The sequence below is a fragment of the Cynocephalus volans genome, chromosome 9, assembly GCF_027409185.1.
Source record: "Cynocephalus volans isolate mCynVol1 chromosome 9, mCynVol1.pri, whole genome shotgun sequence".
NCBI lineage: Eukaryota > Metazoa > Chordata > Mammalia > Dermoptera > Cynocephalidae > Cynocephalus > Cynocephalus volans.
This window is the reverse complement of record NC_084468.1, coordinates 112,265,590-112,278,945: the sequence shown is the minus strand read 5'-3', so window position 1 is coordinate 112,278,945 and position 13,356 is coordinate 112,265,590. Positions and strand designations below refer to the sequence as shown.

Genomic DNA, 13,356 nt, shown 5'->3' with positions numbered 1-13,356 from the left:
AACGAGCTAAAATCTTTTCCTGGATTTTATTAATATTTCTACATGAGTATTAAATGGATGCAAAAGAAAAGGACATAAAACATTTTCTTGAATATTGGTATTTTACATACTCATTATTTTAGATGAGCATGTTTGTTTGTGTATTTATTTAGACAGTCAACTTTTGGTAAACTTACCAGTCCGACAATTAGCAAAAAATATCTCCCTTCAGGTTCCTGAAAGACTTCAGTGTTTGAGTCTGAAGAAGGCTGGAGGTGATATTGAGGAAACACTTCTCTCCATATTATCAACTGACCAATTCTTTGTTTTGCTGCTAAAGGCAGCAAGCAATAGTGGCGACAGTATACAGCAATATCAATAAGATCATCCTTAGGCAAATGACTGCATATCAGATAACCCTTGAATTTAACCACAAAGAGCAAAAGTCAACCAGTGATAAAAAGCAATAATCCCATAATGTATTTCTAAGAGTTTTATAAACACTTCTGCAGTGGCTTAAAATATTCTAGTTTCAAATAGAATAAGATAAAGAAAAAATAAAAGTTTTTTTTCCCTGAGGTCAAGCCAGAGATTATAATGATAACTTGAACTCAACAGGTACACTTTAGCACAGAGCAAGATTATCTCTGCATAATATTAGCCAAGTTTTGGCAAAATTAGAAAAGAACTGAATTCTAAGGATGGAAAGTGAAGAAGCAGGGGTCACGGTAGGGAGAGACTGACTTTCACTGGGTACCCCTCTGTATTGTATGATTCTTTGTCAGTTGTTTCACACTGTGTTTAAAGATCTTTTTTAAAAAGTGAAAATACTTAAATTCCTTTGATGCTTAATTTGCTTTACAGGGAACTCAACTACTTAATGTTATAGTGTTTATTTAAAAGATGCATAGTTACTTCTGAAGATAGGATAAAAAACACACTACTGCTAAAGGAAATCAAGAAAGTATTGCTCTTCTCTCTCACATACTTGATTCCTTCACTATTGTCTCTCCTTTACACATTTGCAAATGCTTTAGAATGCAATGACACCATAAATATGTGTTATAATTATAAATATGTAGGTACATGTCTTGTTTTAAGATCTTATGTTACTGACATTCAGAGGAAAAGAGACAAATGTATTTTGATGTCTGTAAAGTCTGAGAAAATTCACCATAGGTCTGTTTATATAGCAGTTGGACATTTATAAAAACTTCAAGCTTCAACTTACCTTGTAAAATAGAGAAGACCCCAAAATTGTATATAGCCGCCTCATGTCATAGTAGTCCTCAGACTGGGGGAAAAAATTCACAGTGGATTTATATTTTTGATTTTTTGTGATTAAAAAAATCCTAGTTAAGCTACAATTAAAATGAAAATTATATTCCTTAGTAAGTGAATTTTTTCATAATGTATCCTTTAGAAATCAATATACTAGAGTATTAGGGTGAAATATAATATGCATACATATTTATTTGACTGAGAACCTTATTTTTGACTTTCATAAGACACTTGATTAGAGACATCTAAGAATAGAACATAAAATTCATTTCTCTGTGAGAGATTTTTAAAACAAATCTTTTAAGATGAAAACCTTTTATTATACATCATTTAAAATATCCAATATTACCATATACTATTTTTGAAAGCACAAATTGGTAAAACCTATCTGTGGATAACTGAGTTATATGTAAAAAAAAAAATGTAAATACACATTCTCTTTGAGTAATTCCACTTCTAGAAATATACAGAAATATTCAAAAAAGAAAATCAAGAGTTTTGTATGAAAAGTTAATAGAATTATTTGTAATATGCAAAAATCAGAAATAACGTGAAGTTCAAGAGTGGAGGAATGGTCTTACCTATGTTATACCAGAGAATATCATATATATGTTTTAAAAAAAGAGGTTGATCTATATGAGCAGGCATAAAAGGTTTTAGGATATATTGCTCAGTAAAAATGAAAGCTGCAGAACAAGATATTCACATGATCTGATTTTTGTTAAAAATAACACCCCTCCCCCCAACTATATACATGTGTGTTGGTTTATGTGGGGGAATGTACATGTATAGAAAAAGGTCTGGAAGGGTACATTCCAAACTGTTAGAGCCGATATACCTGGAGATGAAAGCGGGGGAGAGGGATGAGGGAGGACATCTGTTGGTATTATGGTTACATATTTTTTTTTTTTTTTTTTGTCGTTTTTTCGTGACCGGCACTCAGCCAGTGAGTGCACTGGTCATTCTTATATAGGATCCGAACCCGCGGCGGGAGCGTCGCCGCGCTCCCAGCGCAGCACTCTACCGAGTGCGCCACGGGCTCGGCCCTGGTTACATATTTTTTAAGATTCCTTATGTTTTAGAGATACATTCTAAAGTATTTACAAATGAAATGATATGATATCTGGGATTAGTTTTGAAATAATTCAGCAGGGGGAGGGAAGGAGAGAGGGATATAGATGAAAAAAGAAGAGCCATGTACAGGGCATAGTGGAAGCTGCTGGGTACATAGGAGCTAATTACATATTTTCTTTTTGTATATGCTAAAATTTCCAGTAATAAAAGTTCTTTTAAAACAATAAAAATGATTAAACTGGTGACACATACAATAACATGAATAAATCTCAAATCTGTTATGCTAAGTGAAAGAAGTCAGACACAGAAAATTATCTATTGTATGATTCAATTTATATGACATCCTGGAAAAGGCAAAATCATGGGGCAGAAAACAGATCAATGGTTGCCAGGGGTTGGGGGATAGGGAAAGGGGTTGACTATAAAGGGACACAGAAGAATTTAGATCCTTATTTTTATTTTTTTAATTAAGGTAAAATTTTATTACTGAGTAGTATTCCATTGTATGGATATATCACATTTTATTTATCCATTCCCCAATTGAGGGATATTTAGGTTATTTCCTGTTTTCAGTTTTCTTTAGGTTTCACTGGCTTTTATTAAACTATAAAAGTAATACATGCATACTGGGATGGAGATGCAAATATAGCTATTAAAAGCAAATGTTGAAAAATGCTTACTTTGTATAATGTTGAATATAATAATTATCCAAAAAAATTCACTGTGAACTGTTCTGAGTTTTTTAAAAAATAACTTTCATTACTGAAAATTTTAGCATATACAAAAAGAAAATATGTAATTAGCTCCTATGTACCCAGCAGCTTCCACTATGCCCTGTACATGGCTCTTCTTTTTTCATCTATATCTCTCTCTCCTTCCCTCCCCCTGCTGAATTATTTCAAAACTAATCCCAGATATCATATTTCATTTATAAATACTTCAGAATGTATCTCTAAAACATAAGGAATCTTAAAAAATAATAACCATAATACTATCACACCAAAAGAATTATTCTCATCTCATATCCAGTCATTAATCTTTACATTTCCTCAACTGTCTTATAGATGTTTTTAAAAAGTATGTTTGAATCAGGATCCAAGAAAGGCCATACAATGCACTTAGTTGGGTTGATATGTTTAAGTCTCTTGTAACTGATAGGGTCTCTCTCAACTTCTCTCTGCTCTCCCACTGCCCCACCCCACCCCACCCTTTTCTAATTTACTTGCTGAAGAAACTGTCCTGTAGTGTTTCCCAATCCAGATTTTGCTGACTGCAACTCCCCTTCCCAAAACGGGGTCATTTAACATGTCCCTGTTTTTTTTTTCACCTCTGTACTTAAACTTTATTTATTTATTAATAATATTATTTTTTTACATTCTAAGTTGTCGCGGAACAGCTGGGGATAGGGGAAGAAAGATAGGGGGAGGGAAATAGGGTGGAAGAGGAAAGAGGGGGAAATGGTTGAGGCCTGTGGCACCTCCCTCATTCTGGCAGGGGAGACCAGGGGGCTTCCAGTGGCAGCTTGGTCATCACTGGGCTGGATGCAGATATTAGGGGGTTGTGGCTGAAGCTCTTGTACCCCCACTGCCCCAGCTCAGGAGCCCAGGGTGCTTCCTGTGGCAGATTGGTGGTTGTCACTGGGCTGGTTGCAGATGTTGGGGTGGTGTGGCTGAGGCCCATGGCCCTCCCCTGTTCCTGGCTTGGTAGCCCAGTGGGCTTTCATTCAGTCCTTCTAGGTTTTATAGGTGTTCTTTGGTGGTGTGAGACCTTTACTGGTTAATATCAAACTCTGTCTCTGATCTGTGGGTATTTTGTTTTTTCTTTCAGTTCTACGTTGGATTATCTGCTGTTCCTGTCACTTAAACTATCCATTGGAACTAATTTGTTGTCCTTTGGTTATGTCTAAAACGGGGAAACTTCCTAAGGGAACCAGCACTTGAGCCCTGTGGTTGAGCTAAATTGCTGCTTTGCTGCTGATTCTCTGGGAAGGTTTTTTGTGCAGCTCAGGTTTTAATTGTTGATCATGTAAGCACTTCCAGGTCTCATGAGGTCTGGTACACCTGGGTTATGTGGAAACTCTGGTCTGGGCCTGAGTCTTTTCAGCAAACTGCACCCCCTGCAGTTCATTATTCCTGACCAGTCTCCACGGAGTGGTCCTATGCTGGTTGGAGGGTAGATCAGATATCCATGCTGTGCCCCAATGTTCCCCGGTGGCCTGTCTCCCCCACCACCCCTGTGTCACAAGCACTCCCTTGTGATGACTCACTGTCCTGTGAGTGGCTTCTTTTTATAGTTGTCTGTGGCTCTCATTCCTATGTGGGTCTATGGGAACCCTATCAGTGGTATTGCTGGCCTGGGGGCCACCAAGGCCCCTTTTCCCCTGCCTCCTTGAAGCAACCTCATATTGAAGGGCGCTGCTGTGACTTTTGCCAGCTCCTGCTTTGTATGCTCACTGGCTCCAGCCTTAAAGTGGCCAGGGCTTGAAATGGTTGGAGTGGTCCTTTCTTTCTCTCATCGTGGCTTCTCCTGCCTTCATGAACTCTGTAGGTCTCTTCTCCTTTTCCCCTGAGCTCTTGCAGCCCCAGCTTGGCTGTTGTTTTTAATAGTTGTAAATTGGTTTATTTGTGGGAGAGACTGACGCTGGATACCATTTACTCTGCCATCTTGCCTGGAACCAACATGTCTTTATTTTGATGGTATTTCCTGTAAATTGGTAGTTAGATCTTGAGGCCTCATCAAGCATATTTCATAGGTGGTTTGTGTGCTGCCATGAGGAACCATGTATTATCTGGCTGTCTTTTCTTTTTGTGGTTTTAACAGCTACTGATGACTATTGCCTAGATATATTAATTCATTGGGGGACTGCAAAATGGTGATATTGCAATTCTGTCATTCTTTCTTGCTATGTTAGGTACACTACTTCCATAAACAAAAACTCCTCTCATCTCTATTTGGTAACCTTCACATATGGTTCAGACAAGTGTTTGATTCTTCCTCATTTACCAGTTTTCACAAAAACAAGTTGGTTCCCTAGCATTTGTCAAATTTGACTAATAAATTTCTTCTTTTTTTTTTTCTTTAGTATCATTATGAATTCATGGACTTACACATATCTGATGTGTTTCAATCTGTTGAGGTTATTATCCTTATAGATGCTCAAGAGGGAGCCTCTTCAAGTTGTCTCCCGACAACTTGTACCCTACTATAACCCTAGTAATTTATGAAATCTTCCTGGATTTCTGATATGACAAGGTGTTCCTAGGTTTATCCTGTACGTTTTTGGCCCGAAATCTGGAATGAGACATTTACCTGAGGAGTCTTTGGTTCCTTTTGATGAGAAATGTTTTTTATTTACCATGATCTGGTGTTAGTGGTGCTTATCACTACTGGGATAGTCACTATTCTTAGGGCTTTTTGGACAGAGGTAGGAGATATAGTTTTTAATAGATTAAAACCCATACTAATATTTTCAATTTAAACTCAGATCTACAGGGTTATTACTTAATATTACATCTGTATTTCCTTTCCACAGAAAGCTCAGTGCTCCATGACACCAATGTAATTAATTTTTTAACCCCATAGTATACATTGTGTAACAAATATTTTCAACTGAGTAGAAGAACCTTAAGGCAAGCAAAATAGATTTTGTCTGTGTCAAAACAGAGGCCTAATGTGAATTTCAAGATAATTGTATGTCCACTCAGTAAAAACTTAGAATTAATGATTGATACACAAAATACGACTTCATCATTGAGCCTTTCCTAAAATCCATTCCTTCACTTACCAGTTCTGCAAAATCTGCGGCCTCCAAGTCACTTAATGTGGTGTCTAATTCCATCTATGTTAAAAAAAAAAAAAAAAAAGAGTAACAGAACATTCGACTCATATTAGTTACTTTTTAGTAACGGCCATATAAAAAGTACATCATAACTACTTGCAGAATTGAGTATTTTTCTTTTTTGTGTTACTTAAGAAATGTCTCAAAATGGAACATCTTTGTCTTTAAGCTTTACAATCATAAAAAAAATTAATTTATTTAATGTATGGGCATTTTTCAACTAAATCTCAGTTACAACAAAATGGTCTTCACCCTGTATTCAATGCAAAACAAGTTATGAGGTTAAAAAAATTTGCTTTCCAGTTTTAAGTTAGAAATGCTTTTAACCCATTAAATTTCTAAGAGAAAATGAAAATCAATCTTAATGTTGCCAATCTATTCTGAGTTGTTTTTGTTTTCCAATTTCCTGTATATTTCTCAACAGTTGGATTCTTGGAAAATATCAACATTCTTCCTAGTCTCTCTCCTAGACACAATGCGTTTGTATAAAAGATTTTTCAATCTTTATTCATAGATTAAAACACAAAGGCATGTTTTCCCCTGGAATCTGGCACAGTTTAACTACCCTACAGAGTTTTTAGAAAAAAATCTCTTACTTAGGATTTGGCTTTTGTTTCTATGGAAATTGCCTAAACTTTTTTCATGTATTACCTTTCTTCCCTAAAGCATTCGAAATTTAAAAACAGAATAAATGTAATCTTCAGCTTAATCTGTAATGCATATATATATATAAACTGAAAACTATTGGTAATTGAAATTTGCAGCATATATGCTATTTTTGAATAAGAATCCGTTTTTTTTTTTTAAAAGGCCAAGACACTGTCTGCAGGACTGCTTCACAAACTGTGTCTTACTGAGATGAGAAAAGCTTTTAAAACATTAGTCATGCCCTTCAATGCTTTTCAAACAGTATGAATTATTACTCATTTGTGACCTACATTTTTCTGCATCTAGCAAATACTTCATGTTCTCTCTTTTGTAGCTATAGTTCATCTTGTGAAAAACTATAGGACAAAGAAAAAATTACTGACATATGATTTTAGATCTCAGAAACTTTAATGAGTTGCTATTCCTGCTACTGAACTCTACAGGCTAACTTATATGATCACTGTTTCTTCATATTGCTTAAGAGAAAAGGTAAAATATCTTTTCTCTTGGTTATTCCAGTGTATCCTAGGAAAATACGATTGAAAAAAAAAGAACATCTAGCAAATAAACAAAATAAAGAAATTCTCAAACATGTGGGAAAGAAAACTTCATCATATACTAAACTCAGAACAAATACATTTTTTCCAAGTAAAAAGTAACAATTTCCACCTAAAATCTGACAGGCACAAGTTACCTTATACATATATGTTATTTATTTATCTTTTTATTTGTTTATTGGCAGCTGGCCAGTAACCCCCGGACCTTGGGGTTATCAGCACCAAACTTTAAACAAGTGAGCTAACCGGCCACTCCCACATGTGTTTTTAAACTAGATTTCTTAAGGCACTAAATTCTTAATATTTTCCATTAGAAGATATATAGTCAATAAATCCTACTATTTTTAGCACAGTAAGAAATCTCAAAGAGAAAAAGAAACTGTCTAAGTTCTTTGAGTTTGCTGGTAAAACAAAAACTTTGGAAACTTTTGGTTTCTGGTTCCACATGTAAAGAGCTTGAAGTTGCCACTCAGTCCTAACAGGTAAAAAGTAGAACAGAGTGAAAAATCAGTAATTCTCCTTGGATCTATAAGAGAGGTGAGGACACAGAGCAAACTGCTGTCCCCAAGACTGGAGACAGACAGATAAAGACAGGGCTTACCAGAACAGAGACTCATGAGTAGAAACCGGTAAGGGAGCCAGTGCTGGGACAGGAAAACCTAACTGATGAATTGCTGGAGACTGCGTGGATAAGTCTGAGAGTTAAAAACTCCAGGGGGACCCAGCCTTCAGGGACCGCCACACTTTTGTGAGTTTTACCACCAGGAGCTCAACCAGATTGTTACAGTAAATACTGGATAAAAATCCCCTCGTGCTTCTCACAGGGGAGGGGAAGAGGAACTATTTTGGAAATATGCCAGAGCACTCTGTTTGTAACAAAGTCTGCCCTCAGTAGAAACTAGTTAACTGCAGCCTAACCTGTTGGGGTATTATCAGAGCATAACTGACCTGGAAAACGAAAATAACCAACTCCATTCAGCAATAGCTTTTCATGAGAAGAAAAACACTCTAATCTTCCATGGGTGAGAAGGGAAATACCCAACTCCAGCTCACATTAACCATCCTGTCCCATCAAAGAGGGGAGAAAAAAACCAAGAAACACTTGTGAAGTTCACAGTCGAGAGGCCTGTAGGCTCTCTAAAAGACTGAAACCTAATCATAGAACTAAAGAATGCTTCTCCTCCCCCCAAACCTTACCACTATATTACTAAAGGCCAATTTACAGCAGTTCCTTTCACACGGTACGTCATGTCTAGCTACCAAGAAAAATTTACAAGGCATACTAAAAGGCAAAAAACACAATTTGAAGAGACAAAGCAAACATCAGAACCAGATATGACAGGGACGTTCAAATTATACAACTGCTAATTTATTTTATTTATTTATTTATTTATTTATTTTTATTTTTTTATTTTTTGCCTTTTTCATGACCGGCACTCAGCCAGTGAGCGCACAGGTCATTCCTATATAGGATCCGAACCCGCGGTGGGATCGGCGCAGTGCTCCCAGCGCCGCACTCTCTCGAGTGCGCCACAGGCTCGGCCCATACAACTGCGAATTTAAAACAACTATGATTAAGGAAGGCAGCATGAAAGAACAGATAGGCAATGTAAGCAGAGAGATGGAAATCTTAAAAAAGAACTAAAAAGAAATGCTAAAGATCAAAACTATAAAAGAGAAAAGAATGCTTTTGATGGATTAGTAGTCTGGACATGGCTGAGGAAAGAATACCTGAGCTTGAGGATGTATCAATACAAACTTCCAAAATTGAAAAGCAAAGAAGACAAAGACTGAGAGAAAACAAAACAAAACAAAAAAACTCCCCAGAATATCCAAGAACTGTGGAACAATAACAAAAGGTGTAACATATGCACAATAGGACTATGAGAGGGAGAAGACAGAAAGTAGCAGAAGAAATACTTGAAACAATAATAACCGAGAATTTCCCACAAATTAATGTCAGATAGCAAAAACCACAGACTGAGGAAGTTCAGAGAACACCAAGCAGAAAAATGTCAAAAATCATTTTCAAACAACAGAAAATCAAAGATAAAGAAAAAAATCCTGGAGGAAGTTAGAGAAAAAAAACCCCACCTTACCTATAGAGGAGGAAAGATAAAAATTGCATCTGACTTTTTAGAAAGCACACAAACAAGAAGAGAGTGTAGTTAAATACTTAAAGCATTGAGAGAAAACCTCCCTCCAACCCAGAAATCTGTACCCTGTGAAACTATCCTTCAAAAGTGAAGGAGAAATACTTTCTCAGACAAACAAAAAATTGAGGGAATTTGTTGACAGTAGACCTGCCTTCCAAGAAATGCTAAAAAAGTTCTTTAGAGAGAAGGCAAATAATATAGGTCATAAAATTGGATCTACATAAAGAAAGGAAGAGTAATGAAGCAGAAACAAGTGAAGGTAAAAAAAACCTTTTACTTTTCTTATTTTTAGTTGACTTAACAGTTGGTTCAAAATTATAATAGCAACAATGTATTCAAATATATATATCTATGTATGTATCCTATATACATGCAGGTACTTCAAAAAATTCATGGAAAGATTCACATTATCTTTTAATTCTATGTCTCCATGAACTTTCTGAAGTACCCTCACGTATATATGCTTATATACTTGTAGAAGTGAAATGAATGATAGCAATAATATGAGGCATAGGAGGGAGGAATTAGGATTATTTTGTGTTTATAAGGTACTCACACTGCCCATGAAGCAGTATGGTGTTATTTGAAAGTAGACTTGGATTAGTTGTAAGTGTATATTGCAAACTCTAGAGCAAACACCAAAAAAGTAAAAATAGGAGTATAATTAGTATGCTAATAAAGGAGAGAAAATTATAAAAAGCTCAATTAAAACCACAAAAGGCAAAAAAAAAAAAAAAAGTGGAAGACAAAAACAGAGAGAAAACAAGGGCAACAAATAGAAAGCTGTAATAAATATGGCAGATATTAATCCAACTATATCAATAATCACTTTGACATCAATGGTTTAAACGCAACCATTAAAAGGCAGAGATTGTCAGAGTGGATCAAAAAACAAGACACAATTATATGTCATCTACAAGAAACCCATTTTAAATATAAAGACACATATAGACTAAAAGTGAATGGATGAAGAAAAATATAACTTGCTACCGTTAATCAAAAGGAAACAGAAGTAGCTACATTAATTTTAGAGAGAGGAGACGGGACAATTCTCCAAGAAGACATAAAAATTCTTAACATGTATGCACTTAACAATAGAGCGTCAAAGTACTTGAGGCAAAAACTGACCAAAGTGCAAGGAGAAACAGATAAATTCATTATCATAGTCGGAGACTTCAACATCTCTCCATCAGAAATGAACAGATCCAGAAGGCAGAAAATCAGTAAGAACACAGTCGAACTCAACACAACCATCAATCAATAATTGGCCTCTATAGACTACTTCATCCAATAAACTGGAATACACATTATTCTCAAGCTCATGTGGAACATATAAATCATAATCTAGGCCATAAAACACACCTTTACATTTTTTTAAAAAATAAAAATCATATAATGTCTGCTCTCAGACCACAATGGAATAAAACTAGAAAGCAATAGGAAAAATGCTCACAAATTCGATAACTTAGCATGGACCAATTCCTTTAAAGACACAATCTGTCAAAACTTACTTTAGTAGGTAAACAGACAATTTGAATAGGCCTATATCTATTTTAAAAAGTGAGTCAACGTTCAAGTACAACGTGCAAAACCAGAATGCACCAGGCCCAGATGGGTTCACTGGTGAATTCTGCCAAACATTTAAAGAAGAAATTATACCAATTCTCTATAATCTCTTTCAGAAGACAGAAGCAACAACAGTCTTTTCAACAAATGGTGCTGGAACAACTGGTCATCTTCTTAAAAAAAGGAATCTAGACACAGATTTTACACCCTTGACAAAAATTAACTGTAAGTGGATCATAGACCTAAATATAAAATACTAAACTATAAAATTCCTAGAAGATAACATGGGAGAAAACCTAGATGACCTTGGGTATGGTGATGACTTTTTAGATAAAACACCAAGAGCATTATCATGAAATAAAAAATTGATAAGCTGGAATTCATTAAAATTAAAAACTTCTGCCCTGTGAAATATGATATCAAGAGAATAAGACAAGCCACAGACTAGGAGAAAATATTTGCAAAAGACACATTTTGTATGTTATCCAAAATATACAAAGAACTCTTAGAATTCCACAATAAGAATACAAATACAATTAAAAAATGGGCCAAGGACTTTGACAGACACCTCACCAAAGAAGATATACAGATGGCAAATAAGCATGTGAAAAGATGCTCCACAGCATACGCAATCAAGGAAATGCAAATTAAAACAACAGTTAGATACCACTACACACCCAATACAAAGGCCAAAATCCAGAATACTGACAACCAAATCCTGGCAAGATGTGGCACAACAGGAACTTTCATTCATTGCTGGTGGGAATGCAAAATGGCACAGCCATTTTGGAAGACTGTTTGGCAGTGTCTTACAAAATTAAACCTACTCTTACTATTTGACCCAGCAATTAAGCTCCTTGGTATTTACCCTAAAGAGCTGAAAATGTATGTCTGCACAAAAATCTGCACATGGATGTTTACAGCAGCTTTATTCTTAATTGCTAAAATTTGGAAGCAACCAAAATGTTCTTCAGTAGGTGAATGAATAGACTGTAGTACATCTAAGCAACAGAACATTATTCAGCACTAAAAATAAATGAGCTATCTAGTCATGAAAAGATATGGAGGAACTTAAAAAAAAAACATTACTAAGTGAAATGAGCCAATCTGAAAAGGTTAAATACTATATCATCCCAACAATATGACATTTTGGAAAAGGCAAAACTGCGAAGACAGTAAAAAGATCAGTTGTTTTCAGGGGTTAGAGGAAAAGGAGGGATGAAAGGGAGGGATAGAGCACAGAGAATTTTTAGGGCAGTGAAACTACTCTATATAATACTATAATGGTGAATACATGTCTGTCCAAAACCATAGAGTGTACACCACCAAGAGTGAACCCTAATGCAAACTATGGACTTTGGGTGATTATGATGTGTCAATGTAGGCTCATCAGTTGTAACAATTGTACCATTCTGGTGTGGGGTGTTGATAATGGGGGAAGCTATGCATGTGTGATGTGTGGGAGCAGGGGCTACATGGGAAATATCTGTAATCTTTTTCTCAATTTTGCTGTGAATCTAAAAGTGCTCTAAAAAAGTCTTAAAAAAAAACTTCAAAGGTTACGATGTTATTCAAACTTTACATTAAACAAAGAGACCCTTAGACCACTTTATTAGAAGATATCTATCTCTATTTTCAAAAGTATTGTTCTTCACTCTCCTGACTACAAAATATAGAACATATCTAAGCTACATCTGCATTGTTTACTGTGTATTAATCTTGCCTGCTCAATTTGACTCTGAACATCTAGAATTTTTTCTGATTCTGCAAAACGCAGCACAAATCTGAACACCTGGGGCAGTGAAGACTGATCTCCACACTGTAGCGTTAGCCTTAAGGATAAAAGCAACCAAAGCTTTGGTGAGATAAGAAACAGCTATTGATTTGAGGCAATGAATGAAAAAATATATACCAGAATTCACACAGTGATTTCTTAGTGTGATATTCTTTTAGGTTGAAATAAAGAAAAGCATATACATTTTTTAATCAAATGTATGCTAAATTAAAAATCCCAATTAAAAAAATCTGAATATAAGAAGTGGCCTTCACGTGGAATTTATAAGACCAAAATAAGCGATAAGAGTACATTTCAAAAAGTTCATAGAAAGATTCATATTATCTTTCAATTCTATTTTTCCACATACTTTAAAAAGTATCTTTATATTTTAAAAACATCTTTAACTTGTTAGAGGAAAAATAATATTTAATCTAAATGTATCTAAATTCCAAAGATATTGCCCCTAAAAAAACATTAAGT

General features: G+C 35.3%; 1 protein-coding gene across 1 annotated transcript in view; it reads right to left on the bottom strand.

Annotated features, from left to right (window-relative positions):
- INTU (inturned planar cell polarity protein) overlaps positions 1 to 13,356 on the bottom strand; it is a 74,556-nt gene that overhangs the window by 15,222 nt on the left and 45,978 nt on the right. The window contains exons 9-11 of the mRNA XM_063108687.1: positions 6,119 to 6,172; positions 1,211 to 1,273; positions 177 to 398 (exon numbers count right to left, since the gene is read on the bottom strand). Of these exons, the coding sequence (XP_062964757.1) occupies positions 177 to 398; positions 1,211 to 1,273; positions 6,119 to 6,172 (339 nt within the window). The remainder of the gene's footprint in view (positions 1 to 176; positions 399 to 1,210; positions 1,274 to 6,118; positions 6,173 to 13,356) is intronic.